Consider the following 27,503-nt stretch of genomic DNA (forward strand, 5'->3'; position numbering starts at 1 on the left):
TGTCAATGTGAGCTGCTTAATATTTAAAGCTCTATTTGATACTGTAGTTTGTGGAAATTGTGCTGCAGTGTGGCGCACAAGCATAAGGTCGCCATTCCAAATGCCAACTGTTGATTAGAGGGGTGTAAAATCTCCCACCATTGGGCTGTGCAGCAGTGGAGTTGCATTCTAGGGAGGGATGGAGCTCCATCCAATAACTTAGGGATGAATTTTAATGAGGGTTGTTTACCAGAACTAATCGTCTAACATCAGTACCTGACCTCGCTAATGCTTTTGTGATTGATCTTAATAGACTGGTGTAAAGCCTTCCCAGATAAGCAAAGTTTGTTTCTGCAGAAAAGTGGAGACAAACTCTCATTTAATTCCCTGGAATTCTAAAGAAATTTTGGATGAGCAACAACAATGGTTGGACATATAAGGGATGTTAGCCTTTGCTGTTCTGATACTGGAGATGGCCAAAATATATAAATGATCTGTCTGATTATTAGGACCCCCCGTAAAAACAAAAAACACCAGATCTAAATTTCTGTAGTGTTTTTTTTTATTTTTATTTTTTTATGGATTGAAGATCATCCAGGAAAATAAAAGTAAATGTCTCTCTGTCCAGGCCATTTTTTAGAACTAGAATTAGGTTCACTTTATTGGCCACTGTGCTTGTACACAGATGAATGTGTTCTCTGCATTTTAACCCAATCCGTGCTGTGAAACACACTCACTAGTGAACACTGCCCGGAGCTGTGGACAGCCCTAGCCATCGCATCCGGGGAGCAGTTAGGAGTATGGTGCTTTACTCAAAAGCACTTCAGTCATGACCTGCCGGGTCTGGGGATCGAACCGGCAACCTTCCGTTTAAAATCCCAGTTCCCTAACCACTAGGCCTGTGTCTGTGGCAATGCTATCTTAATATTATTATTCCCCCCCCCCCCCCCCATGTCATCAATTCTAACATGCCCTCAATGTCTTGTGTTACAGATGCCTTCGTGAACAGTCAGGAATGGACATTAAGCCGCTCCGTACCGGAGCTTAAAGTGGTAAGTGCTGAAGTTTGGTCTTGTACAAACCATTTATGTTATCTTCACTACTTCTGCATTGATTACAGTTTTCCATTTTGTCTGTGATGTGGCCCTTTACGATGCTTCAGAAAGTGTGAGCGTAGTTAACGTCAGTTCTATTTAAAAAGAAGTGACCTTTGTTACAGGTTTATGGGTGTGACAAATGAACTTCATCAGCCTTTGGACAACCACAACCAGAACCAGAAATTTCTTTGGCAATAAAGAGCCAGAAAAAGAAAACAAAGTGATAATAATGAGAACTATGTATAAAGAATCATTTTTTTTCCACATGAACTGAATAATTTCTCTCACATGTACAGCTTCCAGTGAGAATAAAATTGGCTGCATTTTCCAACCAAAGACCAAAAGTGTATATATCATAGGCAAAGGCACTGGTCCCAACTTCTTTCTGACAGACAGCTGGTTCATTCTTGTTACAACAGAGGCTCTTGAGATGAATTCTAGCTGTATGCTTTGCCTTCATTAGTGTGTTGATCGTTGATAAGTTGCTGTTTCATCTGTGTAACGCAGGGCATTGTTGGAAACTTGGCCAGTGGGAAGTCGGCTCTGGTGCACAGGTATCTGACGGGAACTTATGTTCAGGAGGAAAGTCCAGAAGGTAAGAATTCACTGCACTGTTCATCTCTCAACTTCTTTCTCAAAATGTCCTCAGTCATAGCAGTTTATTATTTATTTTTCATATGTTGTCATAGTTACATACTTTCTTAGAAAAAGTTACTGTTACTGATTTTTTTTCATGCCCAAAAATGAGGTCAGTAGCCCACTAAAGTGTTCCCCCCCAAGGCATAGAGCCTGAAGTCTCTCTCACACTCTCCCTCAGACCATAGCACTGAGCTGCAGGCCTCTGCCATACTCTCCATGTATAATTGAGAATGTAGCCGGCATACAGCCAGAAAACCCCAACAATATGCTCTCATCCTGAGGCTAGGATCTGCTTTCAGCAATGCTTTCAGTGTTAATAATTGATTTCTTTATTAATGCTATCATCCGGTCATTTTAAACTCTACCTTCTGAGAGACTCAGGGATGACTTTGTGTTCTGAATATTCAGTTCGGTTGCAGTGGGCCTGCGTTAAGTCAAGTGCTCTGTATGGGAGCTCCTCTGCGAATACACTGACCACAGGGCTGGTCGGTCAGCGGTGGCCGCTGGCCTTTCGCAGCCTGCTCTCCCTCCCTCCCTCGCTCTCTCGCTCTCACTGCTATAAAGCTTCAGCCACCACATACCAGTGGTCAGCAGGGAAATCGCCCCGAAAGAAAGGCAAACGGCAATTGTGTGTTTGCCGCCGTGGATTATAGTAGCCAGTGCCAAAAGCAACACAATGTGACATCAGAGAAGGCTGAAGCCATGCGCTTTTTGTAAAGTTGGATCCACAGCTGGAGATTTCTGATCCCTGCTGCTGGCATCTCTGCTAATATTACCACGCTTTTCCTTCACAGATTCTAACTTTGGTATTTTTTAAAATAAATGATCACAGCCTAGCATTGTCTTTAAAAACAGAACGGTGTGGTCTTGTATGCAGAGTTTGTGTCCCTGCAAACCCGACCCAGACGTAGAAATGTTTTCCTCTTTTTTCCCTTCCCGCTTGGTTTGCCGTTTGAGGTTTAAAAATAGTCCCTGCTAGCATTGGTAGAGTAACCCCAAACCCCAAAACCACTTACTAGTGCTGTTCCAAAATCTGACTGGAGCCTTTAAAAATCCCAGCATTCGTTTTTTTTTATTTTTTATTTTTTATAACTATTCTGCTTAAAGCTGCAGCCCGCCCCCCCAATCCCCACCCCGCCATCCGCTTGTTTTCACTACACACACCACATGAATGGTCGCATTCTCATCGAGATATTATCAGAGTGGCAAGGAAGGGTGTGTGTGCGCACACACGTGTGTGTGTTTATTCAAGCAGAGGGGGAGCCTTTCACCCCTCAGGTCTCACCATAACAAGGCCCATTTTCCAAATCCCAGCACCCACCTGAGCTGCTCAACGTTTACACAGCGTTCACATGATGCTGATAGAACACGCAGAGACTCCGCTGAATCTTTCAGTGTGATTATAAACATCAGCCACGCGAGAGTGGGGGAAAAAAAAAAGCAGGGTTTATCACCAGCCACCATCAAAAAGTGAACTTGAAATGTGGCAATGATTTCCTTCCTCTACACAGCTAGACTGGCTGCACTTGTGGGCTGAATTGGGAATGTGAAAAGAGGAGTCTGAAGTTAATGTTTTTTGGGACTTTTATTTTTTCCCCTATAGCTTCTCTTCCCTTCTCTATTTTTTTCTTCTCTTCATCTCTCTCTCTCTCTCTCTGCCTCTTCTCCCTTCTGTTCTCCTGTTTTGGTTTCCCTCCCCCTCTTATTTTCACGTTATGAGTGAAATGTAGGATGCTAACCACAGTGGTTATGCTCAAGTTTGTCAGTGCTGTAGATTAGTAGGACTGACGTCCTGAGGGCATGTTTTGTTTGTTTGTGTGTTTGTTTATTTATTTATCTATCTATCTATTTATTCTTTAACTGGGGCAGGCACATGTGTGTTTGATTTGAGCTCCTCTCCCCCACACAGCTGCACACAACCCTCTGCTCCTGCAGCGCGGTGCCATTACAGATAAGAATGAATGAATGCTGTGCTTATCTTCCCTTATATATATATATATATATCTTGTATATAATTTTCTCTCTCTCTCACACACACAGAGTTAAGTTGAATTATGCATGTTAACTGGCCTACCTCTTGATTTTTTGCTTCTTTTTTATTTCTCTCTCTTTCCTTGGCTGCACTCTTAACTAGCTGACGTGGATGCAGGTAACTTTCGTTCTTTGCTTCTTTTCTTCTACCTCCTTGATTTTTATTCATCACTCCATCATAGAGAGGTCACTGGGTAATTCACCAGGGAGTGAACCGGGCTTGGTGTGTAACCTCCTTCAAATGGCTTGATAGGTTTAAGGTTATTTCTAAGCATGGGCACAAAATGTACAGATGATTTATCACAATATTTCATCTTCATTATATCCGTGAATGCATTGGAACATATGAAATGCGGTTACGTAGCTACAAATATTTTAGTACATTCAATTAGCCTGCTGTAACTTGGGCTCCCTAAAATCTCTCAAACAATCACAACTGTCTCTAAGCCCAGTTTGTTTTGATCAACTGAAGAACAAACTCTTGACAGACCTGAGAACAACAACGTGAGGAAATTCCTCTGAATTATTAGGCCGATTGGAAGGTGTTAATGAGGGGCATGTAATCCAGACATATGCTAGAATCAGATGCTTTCAGTAAGTTTCTGAAGGTGATGATGATTCAGATAACCCTGTTGAGAGACAGCAGTTGGAGCTCAGGGTCAGCACTAGTAATTAAAACTTTAGTTAAGCTACACTGTCGGGGCAGCACCACTGCATAACAGGTTTTGTCATAGAGCTCCAGGGTTCCTCCCACAGTTTGTGGATTGGCGATTCAAAATTTTAAATAAGTGGGAGTGTGTTAGTGACTGTGTGAGTGTGGGGTGCCCTGTGAAAGACTGACGCTCTATTCTGTGTATGTTCCTGCCTTGTACCTGGAGATTCTCACTGGGTTCCAGATGCTGTGCAACACTGAATTACTGAAAGTAATGAATGAGTGAATGAATGAAGATACAATACACTAACCTTGGTATTTAGTATAAAGACCATGTGTAAAAAGATGCATAAAAGAGTGCCCTTATCAGAAATAAAACAGCTCCCTCTAGCTCCAGGGTTAGTTTCCCATGCTCAGATCTCCTTCTAATTAGACCTAAATAGTCCACATTTTTCAATGATTTCTCTGATTTGACAAGAGAGGTGGTACATCATTTTGGATGTGGTCAATTGGTATTTGTATAAATACACCCCCATTTTATGTTGTGATCATTTATCACAATAATAACAAATATTTTCATATTGCCCAACCTTACATGCCTTTCGGATATAGCAGACAGCCCATTACACCATTTTGCCCTGTTGTGCTGAGTGCGCTCTCTCCTTAGAGCTATAGACAGCGGACCATTATAGCCCCAACACAGAAGCTCTTTCTGCATGGCTTGCATCTGCCAGACGAACCTTAAAGAAATCAAGCTAAAGTCAAGGAAGTGGCACGCCATCACCCTCTCTCCCTCTGTCTGTCTCAGTAGCTCTGCTGTTTGTCATCCTCCATTTCACCCACTCCATCATTCGATTACTGTTGGAGATCGTCGGACTCGAGCTTGCAGTCTCGGGCTGTGTCAGTGTGAGACCCTTCAGAGCGCTGAAGCTGTGTCCAGAATGGGATCATTTTGTGTGTGTATTGTTCTTTTGCATTTGTTGGAGATGCAGCTTCTGGTAATGCTGGATATGTGAAGCTTTGAGTCTTTATCTGTAGCTCTAAACTCAGCTGAGGTTACAAAAACCAGAGTGTAATTAGTGAAAGGGTGTGTGTATATGTCTCTCTCTCTCTCTCTCTCTCTCTCTCTCTCTCTCACTGGCTGCTGTACTGTAATGGTGTTATAAATAACTGTGGCTGAGAGTTGTGCTTTTCTGCCATTGGCTTTCCTGACCCGACTCAGTTTCCTCTTCCCTTGCGGTACCAAAACCGTGTCATTATGGAGAAGCGGCCGTCTGCTCCAGCCTGACCGTCCCGCCTCAGTGCTCTTATGAGCTGCCTCGCACAACAACATAATCAGACCCCCCGCCAAACACACAGCCAGACAGCCAGTCTTTCACTTTATTGAATTATTCACTGTTAGTCCTCTTTTTTGCAGCTGTCAGGAGTTAGCCATCTTGCAGTTTAATCGGAGAACATAACAGCTTTCAAACTGGATATAGACTCTCCATTCAGGGAAGAAGCAGGAGCAGATAGAGCTTTATCAGCAGAAAGCATGCCAAAGTGTTCTCTTTGTGGAGCCTCAATGAGCCATATTTTGTGCTTGAGAATCAGTGCTTCAGCAGTGCCATGGGCCCCCATTCATATACATTGGTGTCTTACTGCTGTTACACCATTTTACATTTCCTAGATGGTAACTTTATTCTGATATGGCAAACCTCATTCTTCGCAATGTTTTACTGTCACAAGATCGGGATAAAAACGCGTGTGTGTTTTATCAGCTCAGTCAGCAGTGTTTAGCTAGTACAAGTGGATAAGGCACAGTAGTGCTACTTGAATTTTTAAACACTGTGTCCAATCACTGTCCACTGTTAGACACACCTACATCGTTGGTCCACCTTGTAGATGTAAAGTCATAGAAGAAAGCTCCTATACTGCTGCACAGTTAGTGTTGATTTTCCTCAAGTCCTTCATCAGTGGACACAGGACACCGCCCACCGGATGCTGTTGGCTGGATATTTTTTGTTTGGAGGACTATTCTTTGTCCAGCAGTTACACTGAAGGGTTTAAAAACTCGAGCTACCCTGCTGTGTCAGATCCACTCATATCAGTGCAACAGTGTCGGTGCAGCATTGAGAATGATCCCCACATACCTGCTCTGTGCATATGCATATATTAGCAAAACAGACATTGTGACCCCTTGTTTGGATCACCCCTACTATAAATATTTAAAACATTCCACACAAAACTGATGTTTAGCTTTCAGTTCATAAATTATACAGAAAACGTGGAAAAAAAACGCTGACATTCCCCTTTAAGCAACTATAATTAGTGTTGCAAATGTCCTTCCTCAGATCTCTTCAGGGATTTGATCGTTTTCCTCCTTTCTTTCCCCATATAGACCATCGTCTTTAGTAGTCGAAAGGTTAAGCAGCTGAAGGTCAGCAGTGAAAGGACATGGGTCAGTGTCAGCTCCAGTGTAGCTCCCCTGAGCTGATTTTGGGCCTCGGCAGAAAGAAAAGGAGTGAGGCTTTTTCTCTCAGGTCTTCTCGTTTTGAGTCAAGCTGGTTAGCAGTGTTTAACTCTGCACACACTAAGACCCTTTGACCATTACGCTGACCCCCCTCTCACTCTCTCACACACACAAAACACACACAGGAATCCCCGCCAATTAAATGAACTGCTTTTTTGCCCTCCTCTCAGCCTTGGGGAGACAGAGACATCCCATCTTCGCCTTTGCCTTCATCATTAATTCACTCGCTCTGTTCTTTCATCTGACCTCCAGGGCCATCTCTCACATGAAGCAGGGTCCAGAGGTCAAATTGGGCCAACTGCGCTTACTTACAGGTTAACCCAGCCTGAGGACAGTTAGAGCAGATTATTCACTATTCAATTTACCAAATTTCATTAGTTCTCTGAATTCAGAAAGCCAGGACTTGTCAGTGAAGGAGTGACAGGAAAAATGTGCTTTTCTCATAACATTGTATATTATATTACATTGGATTAAATTACATTATATTGCTTATATGTCATGGAATGTGCTCACACTCCCAAAGGCAATTATTGGAGGCAGTCCCAGAAGTCAGACTTTGTGAACAGAGGATAGAGAATATCATAATGGTACTGAAAGAGTAAATGATAATGGCTATGAAAAAAGTCTGCATCGTGCAGATGCTTGGATTTAAAACATATTCCACAATATTATTTTCTGCTCGTACACCAGAAGAGAACCTTTACGTGATGTGATGCTGTGTTACTGTGATATTTCTGAAATATTTCACTATATTTGTAACGCTACTGCAATAACTAAGTAGATATAACTACTTTTATTTCTTATTTCTACATTTTAAAAATATACTTATGTACTGGTATGAGTATTGGCAGATACGTACCTGAAAAATATCATTTTCAATATAAGTAATTATATATTAGCCATAGATAGTTTAAATAAGCATTCACATACAAATCTATGTTAAAAGCCAATGCAACAATTGCCTGTTTCTTTTTTTCAAAAGTTTTCTGAAATGATGTTGCTTTTGTCTGATATGGAAAGAACATGATCTAATCAAGCACAGGATTTAGATTTTTAAATGTATTTATTTATATTAATAATAAGTCCCACATGAATAGGAATATAAATGATGCATATGTTATACTAATTTGTTTATACAAATCAGAGTAGATAGTTTTCCGATCGTAATTCTTTTTTGATTTGAGCTCCTATGCTCTTGATGCATCCAACAATGAAGGAAGCCTTGTGCATAGGTTATAGAGTGACGAAAACCTGGTACCTCTGGTTTTACAAGATGAAAATGACTTTAAATTTGCCCACAGTGATGTGCTCACTTTTTTTAAAGGAAGGTTTAAATGAGCCCACAGGGTGTTTGGTAAAACATATCTAAAGCAAACAATTATGGCAACAGGAGTGGTTTTCATCATCAATAAGCTGCGTTTATGACACTGATATATTTAGTGGCCTAAGATCTTTACAGATCAATGTCTTGTGCTCTAGGGTTGAGATTTATTTTTTTGCCCTCCCTTTGCACCCTCTCCTGTGAATCACAAAGCTATATTTATCTTTTTTTTAAATAATACCCATGCTAATGTATGAACAGCTATTGGCTTTTATTGACTTTCCTGTTTAAAGTACATCTACTGTAGAGTTAATTTACTTTATTTACTTTCATTAATATTATATAGAACATTTCTCATTTTAGCTAACGTTACAGAGTGAAAATTCAAATACTTGATCTTTGACTATGTTCTCTGGCATCCTAAGCTTAACCTATTGTACCATGCTCAGGTTAGGTTTTGCTAGGTAATGTCTACCCTAACAGGCATTCGCATATAACACTTTTGGGTGTAAAAATAAAGAATTAGTTTGCTGTTGAGCTGAGATTAGTTCAGTTTCTCAGCAAGCTTACGGCTTAATTAAGTGGGAAGCTGTGCAAAGCGTAGGATTTTTTTTTTAATTAAAAATGAAAATAGCTAAATACACTGCATAAGATGCTGCAGAATCCATGGCAGATTATGCTTTCTAATGCATACTAATATCAGACTATACAGTAAACGTTTTCAGGCAGTAAATTCCTAATGAAAGAAAGTTCCTGCTTGCATTATTCCAAACTGCTGTTTCCTGCTCGGTTTTAGATGAACATCACAGTAGTGGTCACACTTTGGATTTGGCCAGATATTTTCTGTTGACTGTGTTGGGCTGGGAAAGCAGCAGACCTGCTTTTATACACTGTTGTACTGTACATTACAATAATATACTGTGCATTTCTACTGCACAACTCAATTCTCTCATCAGTTGGTATTCTCTTGTGTTACTGCTCTACAGTCAGTTTTGTACTGCTCTTAGGCAGCACCAGTCAGAATTGGCCTTGTGCAGTAGGATGACTGCTAAGTTGTTTACATGATTCCGCTGCATTCAGCCAAGCGATTGTTTATACATCCACATTTAGACACCAGTCCCTGCTCTTAGAGGAGAGAGCTGATCTGTACATACAGTCCTAATGTTCTAAGCATTAATTAATAACAGAATTGATATTTTATATATATATATTTTATATTTATATGGGGCATAATTAGTCAGGTATTTATAATTGAAAATATACTTGAGTAAAAAAGTTAATGAAAAGAAAACGTTGACCACATTTGCTTCCTCCATCTCCATGTCGCTTTTCGATCCACCACTCACCCTCCATTTTGGCAGCAGTGTTTGACCGTGTCTTGACAGTGTTATTCCTTCTAATGAACTGCTTGCTTCCGTTCTAGGTGGACGCTTTAAAAAGGAGATTGTAGTGGATGGGCAGAGCTATCTCCTCCTCATCAGGGATGAAGGGGGCCCTCCGGAGGCACAGGTAGGTATTACACTCCCACAGCATGCAATGAAATTAAATCGAATGCTTTGAAGTTCTTGCCTGGAACTAACTTCAGGACATGTTTAGGCAAAAATGACAAAAGCTGACAATAAATGTAAACATGAAAGGAAATAAACATGCAGGAATGATTACCCAACTGTGTAGTACATTCCAGTACAATCCAATGTCCTTGACAACAAAGCACCAGCACCCTTTGTCTGTCACATACACTCAGCATGTTCAGAATTGAGAGTAAGGAGATATTTCTGAGAGGAGATGTGAGAGTCCAGTACCATTACAGTAAAGCCACAGTACAGTGATGTCATGTGGTTCTCACAGGGTCAGTGACATTTGTTTACACAAATAAGAAGTCGAGTGCTCTTCTGCCAATAAGCACAGGAAATCCCACGTACTTTGTATTCTCAGGTCTCTCAGGAATGCTAACACTGAAAGGCAGTGTTGAAGGTTTGTTTTGTTTTAGTGAAACTGGAATGCTAAACTGCATTTTCTTTTCCCTCTCTCTCTCTCTCCCCTTTTCCCCTTTCTTCCAGTTTGCGCTGTGGGTGGATGCGGTGATCTTCGTCTTCAGTCTGGAGGATGAAATCAGCTTTCAGACAGTGTATCACTACTACAGCCGCATGGCCAACTACCGCAACACTGCCGATGTGCCCCTGGTGCTTGTGGGAACTCAGGGTGAGTTGAACCTACGGTCCACAGGAATATATTTTCACATGGCCTCACATTACAGAATGCACACGGCTTCACAGAAGTCTTTGTAACTTGGTAACATTTGTTCATAAAGTGTGTCCCCAACGTTCTTGTTTTGCTCTTCAGTTTGTTTTTTATTTTCCCTCATAACATGTAAGATTCCAATAATGTTTTTTAATAAACTCAGTAAATTGACATCTGTTGGAGCTTAAAATACAGACTGAAGACATATGCGTTCTCTTTGGATGCCTTACTTTTTATATAAATAGAATTAATTTGTTGCTGAACGACTATAAGCTGTAATTGCTTATATATCTGCTCTGCTCATGTCAATGTATAATTACTATGAATGCATTAGGGAGCTATGTATTTCTGAAAAAAATATCTGTTTTTGTCTCCAACGGACACCAACATTCAGAACATAGCACAGCGTCATCTTTATTATCATCCTATTTATATTCCTCCTTCCATGAGCTTCCATTTCACAGTGATATGCAGATATCTCTAAACTGAAGTGTTCAGCATGTCAGCTGACTTTGTAGTAACTGATGATGTATAAATCTTTCATATACACAGGAGTGCTTTTTCTCGCTCCAGATTGTGATGCTGTAGCTCCATCTATGGGTTTGATTACAGTGCTACAGTTTCTCATAATGGTACAGAACTGAGTAATAGAGGTATACTTAAGTGCACATGTTAATATCAATGGTTAAAGTCAGTTATCTTCAAAGTTATTAATTTGTTTTGAAGATCATTTAATGACCTAAGTCTATTTAAAATTAATAAGTACATTTGAAACATAAATACTACAATTCTTTGATGATGAGAGCGAGACTTGCTAATGTTTTATTCTCTTGCAATGTTTTTTTTCTAAACTAAGCTTGAAACAAAACATTTTTTTCTGATTAATTAATTAAAATACCCGATCTTTACTTTATTTGAAGCCTTTCTTTGTGTTGCATTTCCTGCATTTGGCACTAGAGGGCACACGCACATCTCAAAAACGCTGAGTTGAAAAGAACTTTTCTTAATTTGAACCAAATTCATGCGCAGAAATGCGTGAAATGCGCAGTGGCGCTGAAGTGTTTTCTCCCAAAATAGTTACTACGTAACTTTCAATGGAAGTGAATGTAAAATGTTTTTTATCCAAGTAATTTTGTAGCAATTCTATTGGTTCATTCATCATGAATTTTTCACACAACATGAAGGACAGCTGCTGTGTTCAAATGATGTAGTAAACTAAAAATCAACAAAAATGGAGATACATGTTTTTAATTGGACAGTGACAATATGAAAATCCTGCCTGATATCTGGGGCAGCTTGTCACTCTATTGTAGAAGTAACAGCAACTCCTCTTCATGCTGTGATTATGTGACAGCATTCAGCCTCGTAAACATGAGGTAAAGCACTGATTAGTTAAGGTTCATAAAGGCCACTTCTCGGAGGTAATGGATGAAGCTGTCTCACTCAGTTCCTCGACTCCATGGTAGGATTTTATATACTTGACTTTGGTCACAGTGACTTTTGGTTCACGTGCAGCTGCTCCAGAGCATCCCTTTTCATTAGCACATTCTAAAGTGATTACAGAAGCTGTGCATGCACCATCAAATAAAATCAAAACAATTATTGAAGTGCGTCAATAAACTCGTATAAATTCTTTGGACATACAGCGTATAACACAAAGTTCACATTGACTTGTGTAATTATGTGGCTGGGTAATATTGCAATGACTTATCTTGATTCCCTGTGTGCAGATGCTATCAGTGCAGCTAATCCTCGCGTCATTGACGACGCTCGAGCGCGCAAGCTCTCTAACGACCTGAAGAGGTGTACATACTACGAGACCTGTGCCACCTACGGCCTCAATGTGGAACGTGTCTTTCAGGATGGTAAGTTATTTATTCATATATATGTATTTGTAGATTTAATTTTACAGTTAAGAAGGATCCTAGGAGATTTATATTTGTTTACACCTTGAGATAAGTGAGGGTTTTGTTTTTTTGAGCTTATAGAGCATTATGTAAAGTATAACCTGTTATATAATCTGTTTATTCAGGAGCGTATTTTCCTGAGAGGAGTTGTGTAACACTGGAACAAACAGAGCTTGCTCTTACAGATCCAGCAGATTTCCTTTCATGTTCAAAAGAAAGAAATGTAATACTCTGCACATGGTTCACAACAGTGTCCTCCAAATCACTGCTAAGAGCTAACTTACACAGCTGTTCTGTAACGCAATATAATGCCATATTAGCGCAAGGAGATCACAAATCAAAGAGAACAAGGTGACTTTTTCTGCAGAATAGTTCAGCTAGCCCACGTCTTAATCAGCTTTTAATTGCATGTTAAATGGCCCATTTCGCTTCCTATGCTCAGCTCAACTACTACTCAATCCTCACGGGTCCTTGTGATGTCTCCTGGCCCAAGCATTGGTTTGTGTGTCTGCTAAAATTGAGGCTTATACATTGAACTGAATAATTTTATCACCAGCCTCTAATTTCTGTTTATTTATGAAGGTTAGGTGAAACGAATGCCTTTGACTCTAGTCCTGGAAGGATGTTATTGTTCTGTGCTCTGTCCCAACACACTACATGATGTATCCGCCAGGGGGCACAAAATGCTAAGAAATTCATGTTTATCTACTGGTCACTCCGTCTGCTCATCTGTCTCAAGAGCTTGAAGCTTCAGTCCAGTTCTAGTTGATCAGGGAGTTAATTAATTGGTTGTGTAGCAGATTAGGGTTCTGCATGAAAGTGTTTATTATTATTATTATTATTATTATTATTTTTTTTTTTTTTTTTAAAGTTGTCTTTTATTCTTAATGTTTGATATCAGTACACTACGTTTACTGCAGATATGACCAGGCTCAAAACAGTGTTTTATCTTATGAGCTTTGGTTTGGCAGGTAAATGTAATGGATTGCAAATATATAACATGTATATGTAATGTTTAAAACCAGTATCATATAAAAGGAATTAATATTACCAAAAAAAAAACTTTATTTATAGTTTAATTTATTTATTTAACACTAGGGCTTAAGGGAAAATGTGAGCCTGTTAAATTTACATTTATTAAATAAGTATAACAGATTCAAATGGCCTTTCACGTTACGTATTTATTGATTCGTGGTAGGGGTGGACGATATGGCCCTAAAATAATATCACAATATTTTTAGGGTATATCGGCGATAACGATATTCTTGGCTTATGACAAAACACGGAAAAATATTTGATTAATTTCAAGAACACACTGTTGCAACAAAATAAAAGTTATATTAATATTAAATATATAACATTTTATATATTTATTCTATATTAATAATATTTAATGGTTTTATTTAAGTGCAGTGAGTTTTTGTTGGGTTAGAGCTCACTGGCTGTTGAACTCTTCTAAAGACATTTTTGATTTTCCTCGTCCTCAACCAGGTGCGTGGTAAAAGGGATTAGTTGTGTTTCCCCCTTCTGTTGTTAAGGCTTCCTTCATTTCTTACATTATAACATGTTTTTTTTTTGTACATGTGGTATTTTGTATCCAAACCACCTCCACACGACTGAAGTCACTCCCCTTGTTTTGGAGCAAATTCCTCCACTTTCCACCGTACTTCACTGTGTGACTCGTGTAAAGAAGGTATGCCATATTATGGGTAACTGCATGACGTCATTACATAAGCAAGTCGTAATATCACTTTTATCACATTTTTAAATGATGACGATACAGCACAGCCCTAGTTCGCGGGTTTACAGTCTCTGTACTAATTTTCGATAATGTATGCTGGTGTTTAGCGTAGGAGAAATACTGACAGCAAAGTATATTGTGATGTGTGTGCTATGTCTTCACACTGCTTTGGTGCACCTGCTCAGTAAATGTATTGTGTGTATGTGGGAGAAATGGTTGTATAAAATATAGTGCAGTGTTGAGTTTAAATGTCAGTGACAGACAGCATGCCGCCTCCAGAGCTCGGCCTATGGGGAAATCATTTGGATCAAAACCCATTTAGTGCTTCCCTGTTGTACCACCCAACCCCACAGGGCCTTGTATTACTCACCTGGGGCTTAAGTCCTGTACTGGGATCTGTGTGTGTGTTTAAATTTGCCTTTTTAATTGCCGTGTATTTTGTTTTTTAAACCTTTGAATATTGTTGCCTTTTTTAAGTAGTAGCTCTGCACAACGTAGTGAAGGACAACTTCAGGACATAAGAAGTCTCATTGCAATAATTTAATCTATTAAAAAATTATTGTAATTATTGGTAGCAGTCTATTAATGTAGACGAGTGGTAACGTAAACAGGGATGGTTGTTGTCTGCAGAAGTATTGGATAAACAGTATCGACATGTACCGTATTCAGTTTATGAAGTACAATGTGGATGTTAAATAGCTTTATAGCTTTTATCAAATATTTCCATTGACAGAAATGTGATTACTGTATGTTCATAAATTTGCCTCTTTAATAGTTGCATAACTTATTTTACACTTTAACATCATGTGATTTCCCTGCCTTGTCTGCCTTTGTTTGGAACCAAAATATTGCCAAAATGGTGCAAAGGTTGATTATTTTAAACGTACCCAGGAGTAGATTTGGTATTTAAAATATATTTATTATTGAATTGTTTGTTTTATTTGCATACTTCACAGCTTTCTTTATCAAAATATATATTTCTGTTAAATTCTCAAAGTATAGTAAAAAATGTGTTTGTGCAAATGTAATTATAATTTCTATAGCCTAAAATTAAGTGCAAACTGGAAGAAGGAAATGCACAGTTATGTTTTTGTTTTCAAAAGTGTAAACAGTGTAAATCTAACAGGAATGATATCATTATGGTCTTAAAATTTAATTGCACATTTTAGATGTGTTTTCAAATAAAATTGTGCGTGTTTTTACTTTGTTATAAACATTTTAAAAATGTAGTAAACTAGCAAAAAATGTCAAGACAAAACAAATGAAATCAAAGCAAGTTTCAAAACATATATAATTGCATTGGAGTAGGGTTCCACAACTAAAAGCGCTGAAGATGCATTGAGGGGACCACCCCAGTGACTGTTTAGTAACTATTAGATATGGACAAACAATCTTCTAATTCATTGAATACACATTAGAGAACTCTTGATGAGAGGGCGCTGGTTATAGTTTTGTATTCTTGTGTTTTGAGTCATAAAAAGGGCCTTGATTCCTTTGATCCAAACACCCTGTGAGTGCCTCTGATTGGTCCGAAAGCTCACCGCACACACAAAAATTAGTCAAATGATTAGCTGTATTTTACATATGTATCACACCACTGCAATATGAGCACCACAAAGACAGGTATGATGAGAAACAATGTGTTGCATATCTCTAGTGTGTGTGTGTTTGTGTGTGTGTACTAGAGAGTGATTGGTTCTGTGGCAGATGTAGGCAGGCTTGCTGAGCAGCGTAAAGCTCTCGGCCCAGGAGGGAGATTTACACTCTAAACGCTCAGCCATTATCCCCTTAATTATTACACTGTTGGCTGCAGCCAAGTCTGCTGTAATTTAGCCGTGTGTGTGTGTGTGTGTGTGTGTGTGTGTGAGAGACAGAGAGAGAGAAGGGGGGGGGTTGTGTGAGAGAGTGAGAGCAAAAGAGAGGGTGCGTGTCTGTGCAATGGCCAAGCTCATCAGTAGCGCTAAATGAGAAGAAGAAAAGGCTAAATTTCTTATCATTACAGACGCTGTCTCCTTGCATTTTTCATTCCATCATCCTCAATTAATCACGCATTCTAATTATCCACTGTAGTGGAATTCATTGATGAGTACCAAAATGATTATTTTAATGTTTTGTGTCGCAATGGCGTCTTGGTTTCTTCTTCTTTTTTCTTTTTTTCCCCCCCTGCCCAGAGGTGTGTGTGTGTGTGTGTGTGTGTGTGTGTCCACATGCACCCACACACTCCATTTCATTTGCCTGACTTGGGCTTATTCTTGCATCAAAGCAGTGCAGTGGCCATAATTACTGTGCACATGACCTTAATTTTCTGATGCGGTCTTGGTCTGTTTCTTTACAACACACACACACACGGTCTCTTCAATTTTACAGGGAACGTGTACAACACAATAGTAATGCTCACTCAAAAATAATTGGGTATGAACTCAGGTATGACATCATCCCTTCATTAGGCGTGTTGTCGACAAGCCTTTTAGCTTTGGTTTGTTTCTCTACAACGCGTCCTACAATGTGTAGGATTTATTTATTATTCATTTTATTTATTTATTTTGTCCTGGGTTTTCCAAGCTTGTCTAAAATGATTTCCACAGTCTGAGGGTAGTAGCACTGTTATGTGTAATGTTTGTAGCAGTGTGATTATGGTTTTAATGAATTTCACATGTCTTTATTTTAGTTAGTGGCTGTTAGTTTATTTCTGTGTCTTTTTGAGCATTTTAACTGTAGCCACGTACACATACAGTAATTGAGGACAGGTGTCAATATCCAGTATGTTTGCACTGAAGTCTCCCCGGATTAAGATATGTGATGCTTATTACTATGGACTTAAAATAATGAGTAAAGTGCAGATAGTTATCCCATCGCCATCTAGATGTTCACAATATAAAACATGACAAACAGAAAAACTGACAACTTTTAACGTATTCAAATGTAAAAATATACAATAGTTCAGTTTTATTAATTTTTAGAAATGGAAGCGTGTTTTGTTGTTTACTTTAATGATTTGCACATCAGCAAGCTATGCTCAGCTAAGTCCTAATCAACTTTTTATAATAGTTTTATACACGTTTTATAGTGATACAAGTACAGTGTGTAATATTGTATAATTATTTCCATGTTATATGATACTGAGATATATTTACTAGTATATTTTTAAGGTTTGCCCTTTGCCCAGTGGAAAGTTTTCTTATTAGAATAAGCATCATGTCCTCTGAGAAGACGTAGGCCCATAGTGAGGCTTGTGTGATTTGTTCAAATGTTTGCATATTATTGTATAAAGCTACAGATTTTGTCAGACAGGCCAAGTTTTGATCTGTTTTCCAAGTTTGAGAAATAATTAACGTGTAGATTAGAGAGGAAACAGTGATCCTTTTAAAGAGCGATAACGATATCGATTCTCTCTTTAGTATAATACATGTTTGATGATGGTTATTTGTGTCTAAATCAATGATTATTCCCTCAAATTCATAACTCTCAATGGCACAAAAGTCTATAGAAACGAGATTGGCCCCATGTTACAGGAAGGGACCTTGTCTGGCCTTTCACTTCTTATAAATGGTAATTGTCAGCAGTTGCGCATGCAGTAATACAGTGGCTTTAAATTGTCATGAATCAGACGATGCTGGCCATCAGGATCGCAGGGTCGCCGAATGCCATTGCATGAATAACAAGAACATTAACCATTAAAAATAATTGGCTGAGTAGTTATCTGCATTAAATTTATATAACAAAGTGTTTGTGAGATGGGCAGTGGACAAATAAAGGGCCGTTTTATTTAGTCCGGGGTCAGCCAAGGGTTTAGCCCAGTAGAATTGGTGCGTAATTTAAATAGCCTGCGACTCTGAGTCTGTATTTGCATGTGTACATGATGTCTGTAGCTAAGTGTGTGTGTGGCAGGCTTTTGGTAAAGGTGAGGGATCTTGACATCTCCCCAGCCTGAGTCCATCAGTGCACTAATTTAATTATCCTAATTACCTCTACACCACACTCCCCCTCTCCTCTCCTCTCCTCGCCAGCCAGCCGCAGTGTCAGAGCAGGAGATGGAAAGCTTTGTTAGCACACGCTAACACTAACGAGCTCCGTTGTGTGTCTGTCTGTCCCTCTCTCTCTGTCTCACTCTCTATGATTCTCACTCTCTCCTTTGGCCTTTAATATCCTATGATTATTCTCCATTGTCACTGTCATATACTTTTATTGCCGTAATTAGTTTAGTTGTTGTCGTTGTTTTAATTGTCACTGACGGGCTCTCAGCGCCAAGGCATTATTGCTCATGGTGAGTAGTAGCCTTCTTAAAGGACTGACTTCCAGAAGATGCAGTGATGCTTGTTATTTCATTGTTAGTTCTACTAACATAGATTCATTCTGGAACATTGAATCATTAACAAAGAACTAGCCTTCATTTGTTGTTTTGGCATACGTTTGGCACCTGATTGGAAATGTAGTTTTGCTCACAGATTTAATGTAGAGACAAATCTAAATAATTTAAATGTGGATTTTTGATTTTTAAATGAGCAAATGTCCAGTGGCATACTTTCTCATATTGAAGAACATTGGGGCATCTGAATTTTGTAGTCCACCAGAGGGCAGTGTAGAGCCTGCATCTTACATTTAAGACCCAATGAGTGGGAAAGACAGAAAGACTGCTGCAGCCTTAAAAAGCCTACTTTAAAAAAGAGCAAGAAGATTCTTTCCTTATTACCTGAGGGTTTTTGCCACTGGTCAGTTAATAGTACAGAGTGGAGATATAGCCAAGAGGCAGTGTCACATTAAAAGCACTAATGTCTCTGTTAAATAATGCCTTTTTAATTCAATTACTAAATTTAACTGATTCCTTAATCAAAATACTATAGTAGAGTAAAAGCAAGGAACACCATGTTTAGTAGTTGAGCAGATTTGAATTGGGCCAGACCTAGTCTTGTTAAAATGTAGATTGCCAGCCACGTCCGATATGAGTGAAGTATGGTTATATATCAGACATTAGATCAGTTAAGATTCTACCTTTAGTGACGACAGAGAGCTGACACTCATATTTGACCATTCCCAGTTATTGACAGCCTCTTAATTTCTTTGTACCTCGTCATGTTCATCATTTTCAATTGCAGAGATAGGCCTGAGTGTTATAGCAGTCTTGTCATGTTAAAGCTAGTGTGTGTGTGTCTACTAGAGTGCGCTCTGTTGAACAGACAGTGTGTGGTGTGTACCAGTTGTGTTCATATATGTGTTTGTGTGTGCGTGTGTAGAGCAGGTTTGAGAGCTGGTGTAATTACTGAGCAGTAAGTGAGGTAGCTCTCTGACCTTTGTATGGGATCCCTGGCGGGCGGCTCATCTGCCATCCCGCCGCTCCCTCCGACTCATTAGTTAATATTTATAGCACTCTGCTGCTAAGCGGCCTGACAGCAGCCTAATAAACTCAGCAGGGCGCTCCCCCTTTTCTCTTCTTTCTCTCGATCCCTCTCTCTCTCTCTCTCACACACACACACACACTCTTGCCCTCTTTTCCTCTCTCCCCCCCATACACACACACACACACACACACACACACACACTCTAATCTCTCTTCTTTTTATTTAATTTTTTTTTTTACCTTTATTATATCCTCTTACCTTACACTCTTTCTTACCATCTCTCTCTCTCTCTCTCTCTCTATGCTAGAGGACAAGGTAACCATGTAGTACCAGCTGAGAATTTAATATAGAGGCCATGACCTTTGGTGGACAGCAGAATGAGGGCTCCAGTCAGTGGGAGATTCTGACCCATTAGACACAGGTCAGACCAGAAAACCTCAGGGGAAAAAAAAGCCATCTTATACAGGCTATATACAGTGTATCACATAGAAAATAAAATTAGAAATATTCAGATGTGACTATTAGGTCTAAAGAAATTAGAAACATTGTGTTAGTGGAGTGTCCAGATGTTTCATTCACACCTGATGTGTAATTCATACATTAAATCAAGCCTATAACTGTGCAGTCTCCAAAGATAAACACAGATAATATAAAGATGCCAGAACAGAGCCAATAAATGTAGCGCATTGAAGTCAGCTATCGTTAATAGAAGCACTCACTAAAGCCCTTTTCATACATGCGCGGTAACCCAAAACTTCTCCAGACGTTACCCAAAGGAGCTGTATTTGTGAACACAAATGTCCGTAACTTTGTACTGGACATTACAAACGTTTATCCTGCTTAGCCTCCTAGTACAAAGTCTGGATAATGTCCAAGGGAACAGATGTGTGAATAGAGCCAGTAATATTCCAGAGGATCATGTCATGCTACACAGGCTCCACCCCCATAAAGCACATGGAAGATTTCCAGCTGTGAGAACATGTCTTGAAATTTGACATTTGAAATTAATTTTTTAAAGCACATTTAAAAACCACAAGGGCTAACCAAAGTGCTGTACAGCATGAAAGTACAAACATTGAAATGTATAAATGTACATAAAAATAGCAAAAAAAAAAAAAATTTAAATCAAATCTCAAGGTTCAAATCTCAACAAGATTCAGATTTACACTAAACATAATTATACGTTCATTAGAAATTTTTTAAAGCACCCAAAGGCCTGAGAGTATAAATGTGTTTTTAAATTGGACTTTAAAAGATCAACATTCTAATAAACACAGACAGACTGTTCCACCGTTTGGGGGCAGCCACAGAAAATGCTCTGTCACTTAAGTCTAGAATGCGATGTGTCTTACAACAACTTATTGGAGGATCTTAAAACTCTCGGAGTTGAATACAGACGCAGGAGACATTCCGTTTAAAGCTTTAAAAACAACCAATAAGACCTTAGACTCAACTCTGAATTTAATAGGCAACCAATGTAGGGAGGACAAAAGAGGCGAGATGTACTCCCTCTTCTTGGTCCCAGTTAAAAGCCAAGCAGCTGCATTTTGGACCAGTTGCAGCTGACACAAAGCTGACTGGTTAATACCCAGGTAGAGAGATTTACAGTAATCAAGATGTGGCGTAATGAAAGCATGGATAACTACTTCCAAATCCTTTACAGTTAAAATGGATTTGAGAATCAAAAATAACGGTAGGATCTCTGGCATGGCTGTGTACATTTACAGGTAACGGGGCTATGCGATCTGCCATTATTTTAGTGCAGCCTGGATGACCACAAACAATGGCTTCTGTTTTGTCATCATTGTCTTGACTATCACAGTCTTGACATGGAAATTCTCAGACTGTATGCTTCATGTGTGAAAGGACATCTCTGGAAAATATCCAGACCTAACGCTCTAGATTTTTCGGAGTTTGTACATGATGATGACTTAATACTTCTACACTGCTTCTTCATAAATTTAATCTCGGTGGCCAAGCAGCCAAACAAGTCACAAGAACGTATCATGTTTCTTTGAGGTGAAACAATGGTCTGGGGCTGTTTTTCATGGTTTGGAGCCCCTTAGATTTAACAGTAGACTTTCAGAAGTCTTCCAAGTTTGTGTCAGCATTTTAGAATGTGGCACTAGTTTTCATACTTTTTCATTGTCTTTAAATTCTTACTAAATCCCAGAAAATCAATATCATCATCATGTAGTTATATATCATGTTAATGTCTTCAAGAATCATAACATATTTTTGCCGTATCATGCACTCCTACTTTAAATTTCAACGTTCATTGTGGCCTAATTCTTCCTGTTGAAAAATGAATGCTTTTGTAGGTTAACACAAAGCATAACTGCTTTAAAACACCAAAATAATTAAACCAATTGCCTAGTTCATGTTTATTACAACATTTTTGTTTGTTGGAATAGCTTCAACATCTCTTATTTTGGTATTGCCATGTTACATAGTCAATTGCGGTAGGATGTACTCTAGGATGCCTGCTTCTCTCTCGACTCCAGTGGCTGAAGGATGTGTCATAAATCTGATCAAACGCTGGTCGTTCCCACCAGGATAAATGGCTGCCGCTCACTGGGGAGCAGAGATTGATGGGTAAAGTTAAATTGCATTAGCCGTGTAGTTTAAATATTTAACACAGGCTTATCATAACTGTTCTTAACACTTAAAGTAAAATACAGCCGGAATGGCCGTTTGTGGATATGTGGTCATATATCTCTCAGCCACCTCCGTCGACTGCCTCATAGTTCTTTGTAACCTGTGTCCAGAAGTGTGACATTATGGTGTTACTAAGCTGTTTTGAGTAATCCTCTCAGCTACATTTTGTTTGTTGCAGATTGCATGGAGGCTGTGGTGCTCAGTGAAAAATCGTTATGCCAGACAAATGTGTCTTGTCAGGATTATATTGCAATTTTGGTCTGGAAGGAGGCTAAATGCACCTTCTGTCAAGGAATTAGTGTGTTGTGGTGTTTGAGTCTAAACAAACACAGATGGGCGCTGCTGTTGTAACAGCAGGTCGGCTTCTGTGTATGAGTTTAGTCTAGTGTCATGGCGGCTGCCCTTGGACAGAACTCTCTCACCTGAAGGTAAATGTTTATGGCCGAATCATCATTAAAGTCCAGGCCTTTAATAGATCCAATTAAAACAATGACTTCATTTCCAGGGGAATGAGTATCGGCCGTGTTTATTGGGAGAAGAGTAATTGAGTTCTGGAGGTGGAGGCTCCTTTAACTCTTTCTTGCCCTAACGTGCCCATCCACTCCAGAAAGAAGAGCTAAGGGTTTTTGTGTGGAGTGGCCTTGGTTGGTGGAAGAGAAGAGGCTTTAACCAACAGTGTGCATGTGTCTTGCAGTTTAGTCTACAGTTCATATTACATAGTAGCACGACTTCTTACACGGTATGACAGTCTGTAATCATCTTTAAAAGTAATTAAAATATCAACAAAGTATTCAAGATGACTGCTGTTTGTCTTATCAGTTATAGCAGAGGTCTTCAATTCCAGATCTTGGATCCATGTTCCAGGCTGGTATTTCATAATAGCTTGTTGGTATAACACCATAGTTGCAACTAGGAGTAGTCAGTTTTAGTGTAATCCCATGAAAACACAATGGACATGATCCAGCTCCTACCTACGGATTTCTGTTTCTGCATCTGGCCTTCTCTGGTGTAGTGTCATCCTGGCCAGCCTTTGGAAAATCCTGGCCTGGAACATGGATCAAATGTCTGGATTTGAATACCTCTGAACTATACCAGTGGTGCACTATATGAACACCTTGATGTAGGGAAAAGGGTTGTAAATCCAGCCTATAACCAATACCGGTAAATTCTGGTAAATCAGATGTATGGCTTTATTAACGTTAATAAACATCAGCTCATACTGAATACATTTGGCACCGTTTGTAAGTTATCCCAACAAAGAAGGTAACAAAATATTCTTTGTTAAAACTTGTGCTTATAAAGCAGTCATGAGTTTCATCTCCCATCTATGAGTTTTAAAGCAAAGGTCATCAAATCTGGACCTTGGATCCAGGTTCCAGGCCAGGGTTTTGAACTAGCCAGCTAGTATGACACTAGCTTTAAATATGAATACACCTATCTGGCCAGGTTTTGGTGTCAAGCCATTGTTAAATTCTGGCCTGAATCTGGATCCAAGCTCCCTGGGTTATAAAGGAGCTCTTGATTGTCAGGATCGTTTATAGGCCCTACTTTATTTGTAAGCCTCTCCTTGTCTGTTGAGGAATTTTTGTGGTAAAAGGAGCTCGTCATGGCAGACCGGCTCAGGGATCAATGTAGCCAGTAGGGGGAAGATGACAGAGCGCTTGAACATCTCTCTGCTGAGTGCGGCTGATTGCCACCGCGGCCGGCGGCCCATCAATCGATAAGGGCCAGAGGGGAGCGATTGATTGACATCGCCCTTTTGCACGCGCCGATAGCTCTCTCCGTGAGGGCTTGAGTAATGAACGTGGCGTAATAATAGTTAAATAATGGGTGTTCTGGGGGTGTGTGTGGAGACTAGGGGAGAGTGATGGTAGAATCAGAGGCGTGGGTCAGCACTGCAAGACAGCCCCTTATGAGGGGTAATGAAGTGGACTAGTCCAACCAGGGGAAGAGCAGAATGTCAATGTGGGAATAATCTCCATGTTATATATCACCGTATCCGAAGAGCTGTCCTCCAGTTTCTGTTGCTGTTAGTCTCTTCGAGTCGGGTGAATAGATGTTGTTGTGACTGGCTGTGACATGTGCTTTGTGTTTGTGTGTTGTGACTTTTCAGTGGCTCAGAAAATCGTCGCAACCCGGAAGAAGCAGCAGCTGTCGATTGGACCCTGCAAATCCCTACCCAATTCACCTAGCCACTCCTCAGTCTGCTCAGCGCCTGTGTCAGCTGTACATATTACTCAGGTGGGATATACACTTAATGGAGTGTCTCTAGTGGACCTAAAGTCCTGATACACACTCGGCTGATAGTAAAATTAAATTACTATTTAATTTGATTAAAATTGTATGGATAGTTTTGGATCCACTAATCGCCCATATGCAAAACTCTCTTACAGTGTATGATTTGGTGGTCTTTTCTGTAATGAGTTACTCTCTGACTGGCCACATGGCAGAGGAGAACATATACACAGACTGGCTCATCCCACACAACTCATCCGCTCAGCTCAGTCCTCATTGATTTCTTATCAAAGGTTTAACAGAGCCCTTGTATGTCTCTCCCACACTGTTCCTTAACAGAGCAGCGCATTTCACTTAATGTGTGGAACTGCTTGTATTAATGCCAGATGTTGTCACACATTATTACACATGCATCACATGGAATTTTGAAACTAAAATCTTGTGTATGCTGTGCAGAGATGTGCTGAACATATGCTGGGTTTGTCTCACATTGTAATAGAAAGGGTTAAGTCCCAAGAAGCTGTGCATTTCAATGATGTGTATTCAAAACCAATTTAGTTGCAGGTATATGATTTAAATAATTAAAATGGTCTAGTCTTGTACAATATTTGAAGTTATAAATCATGGGAAGGAGACTTGAAAACTGCAAACATAGATTTTATGTCGGTCCAGATGGATTAAAGAAACACTAGGTAGTATTTTTACCTTTAAATTACAGCTTCAAAATTGTTGTGATGCTTCACTGACCTGTAGTAGGGAGAACAGAACCACTGTCAGAACCAACAGAACCTACTCTGGGCTCAGCACTGCAGAAACTGCACTACTGTTATTTTGGAGGAGGCTAGGAAACCTTCTTTCCTTTTTGCCACCTCCCGCTTGACTTCAGGACAGTGCTGTAAAAGTTAACTACACTCTGTAACTGTAAGGGGACTCCAGGAGCCCTAAATTCCAAATATTCAGTGTATCCTTAAAGGAACACTAGGTAAGATATACATTTTTTTTCTTCTTCTTCTCCTCCCCCTTCCCCCTCCCACCCGCTACTGGGTCTCTCCCACTTTAACACATTTTTACAGCATTGTAAAATTGACGGGGAGCAGTAGGGAAGGTGGTGGTTTCCTACCCTCCTCCAAAAGTTACATAGTGCAATTTCTGCAGTGCTGGGCCAGGTGTAGCAAAGACTGAGGCTGTGTTCTCCATAATACAGGAGAGTGGAACATCACAATGATTTTGAAGCTGTAATTTTAAGGTAAAAGTATTACATAGTGTTCCTCTAACAGGGCTGTAGAAGACTGTAAAATTGCGGTGACAGCTGTTTACCACTAAGATTGAAGTTATAATCATTATTGGTGATGTGATATTGATTAAATCTCCTCTATCTGTGTCTCTGCATTTGACAGACAAGCAATGGAGGTGGAAGTCTGAGTGACTACTCCTCTTCCGTTCCCTCCACTCCCAGCACCAGCCAGAAGGAGCTGCGCATTGATGTGCCCCAAACAGCCAACACCCCAACACCAGTCCGCAAGCAATCCAAACGCCGCTCAAACCTGTTCACGGTTAGCCTGCGCTCACATGCATGCATTCATACTGACTGCTTTATAAGCTTGTAGTCTGCACATTCTTTAATATAAAGCTGTCAAACGAGGACATTGCCTGGGTCCATGTGAAAATCAAGCTCGCCCCTCGCATGCCCTTTGACCCGTTGAAGTACTACATGTGCCCCTTGCCTCTCACACTTTCTAGTCTAGCCAAGAGTCAAACTAAATTAGTTGCTAGCCTGCCTCTCACTCAAAAGCAATGTTTTTTTCCCCTCCCTTCCGCAGTCTCGCAAGGGGAGCGAACCAGACAAGGAGAAGAAAGGACTGGAGGGCCGAGCAGACAGCATTGGAAGTGGCCGTGCTATCCCAATTAAGCAGGTAGGGTCTGGCTGGCCGTCTGCGGCGGGATAATTGGGGTCCGGGAGCGGCATGTTGCTGGCAAGGGGCCTGTGATCAGCACTCGGACCCTCGCCGGGCCCGTTTGATGCCGTCTCCTTGATTAACAGCGAAAGCATACACTTGACATCAATTAGAGCTGGGATCCCCTGTGTATTGAAACAAGATCATTAGGATAAGGAGTGGGAAGGGATTTCTCTCTTGGCTCTCTCTCTCTCTCTCTCTCTCTCTCTATCTCTATCTTCTACTCCTCCTGTCGAGAATAGTGTGAAGGTAAAAGGATCTTAATGAAGTGCGCTCTACCGGTCGGCATATGGACCCCTTTCAACACCACCCCTCTCCCTTCCTCAAAGCCCAGCTCTTTCCTGCAGGGGGGAGCACTTTGAATGGGCTATTGCTGTTGCTCTACCTTCAAGCTCCAACACCCAACCACCTCCCCACGGTGTTCTGGGAGAGATTGTTTGAGTTGGCTTTAATTTGTCACAAACAAGAGGCGAAGGGGTGGGGGGTGAAGTGGGGGTGGGTAGACATCCTCCGTTGCGCGTCTCAACTGGAGTGTAAGAATCAGGTAATTAGCACGGCTAATCGCACCCTCTCATGTCAGCGCGGCAAGCCTTGTTTGTAATTTTCTAATGAACAAATTGCATCACTGATTAGCGCTTCCTTTAAATGAGATCTGTGTTTATTAGCGTGCCGCTTCCGCCCTTCAGCAGCATTAGCTACCAGAGCAGGAGCTGCCGGTCCATGGGTGGGTTTGGACCCTGCTGGGCCGGAACGCTTGTACTGCAAAGGGATGTCTCTGACAGTCTGGTCTTCTGTTTCAAAACTCCCTGCAGCAGTGGGACAGCTAGAGCTGTGCTCGCTATGTGCCATTGGATGATATGGCTTCTGGCATCGAATGCTGGGAATGCTACTTTTTTCCATAATGTACATTTTCACAAAGGATTAGTGCCTGCAGAAATGACAAAAACGAATGGTAGTGTTGTACTGTAAGTATTGCTTTTGAGCATTACAAAGCCATATGCTATAGCTTGCAATTAATCTGCATGAGCTAAAAACAACTTGCATTTGCATAATATTTGAGGACCTCTTAAAGAGGTAACCTTGGCCTTGTGGTTAGGGAACTGAGCTGGTAACTGGATGTTTGCTGTTTCCATCCCCAGAGCTGGCAGGTCTTGACTGAAAGCAAGGCACCTAAACCCCAACTGCTCTGGGCATGTGTG

At 40.2% G+C, this 27,503-nt stretch overlaps 1 protein-coding gene across 5 annotated transcripts in view; it reads left to right on the forward strand.

The window, feature by feature from the left end:
- Window positions 1-27,503, forward strand: part of agap1 (ArfGAP with GTPase domain, ankyrin repeat and PH domain 1) — a 167,313-nt gene that overhangs the window by 77,564 nt on the left and 62,246 nt on the right. For 3 of the 5 annotated variants that reach the window (XM_066663040.1, XM_066663036.1, XM_066663039.1), the window contains exons 2-10: window positions 973-1,031; window positions 1,584-1,671; window positions 3,850-3,864; window positions 9,655-9,740; window positions 10,292-10,433; window positions 12,203-12,337; window positions 24,228-24,355; window positions 25,747-25,902; window positions 26,170-26,262. In XM_066663040.1, the coding sequence (XP_066519137.1) occupies window positions 973-1,031; window positions 1,584-1,671; window positions 3,850-3,864; window positions 9,655-9,740; window positions 10,292-10,433; window positions 12,203-12,337; window positions 24,228-24,355; window positions 25,747-25,902; window positions 26,170-26,262 (902 nt within the window). The remainder of the gene's footprint in view (window positions 1-972; window positions 1,032-1,583; window positions 1,672-3,849; window positions 3,865-9,654; window positions 9,741-10,291; window positions 10,434-12,202; window positions 12,338-24,227; window positions 24,356-25,746; window positions 25,903-26,169; window positions 26,263-27,503) is intronic. The other 2 variants (XM_066663041.1, XM_066663037.1) reach the window with 1 other exon arrangement.

The sequence above is a fragment of the Hoplias malabaricus genome, chromosome 3 (genome assembly GCF_029633855.1).
Source record: "Hoplias malabaricus isolate fHopMal1 chromosome 3, fHopMal1.hap1, whole genome shotgun sequence".
Taxonomy (NCBI): Eukaryota; Metazoa; Chordata; class Actinopteri; order Characiformes; family Erythrinidae; genus Hoplias; species Hoplias malabaricus.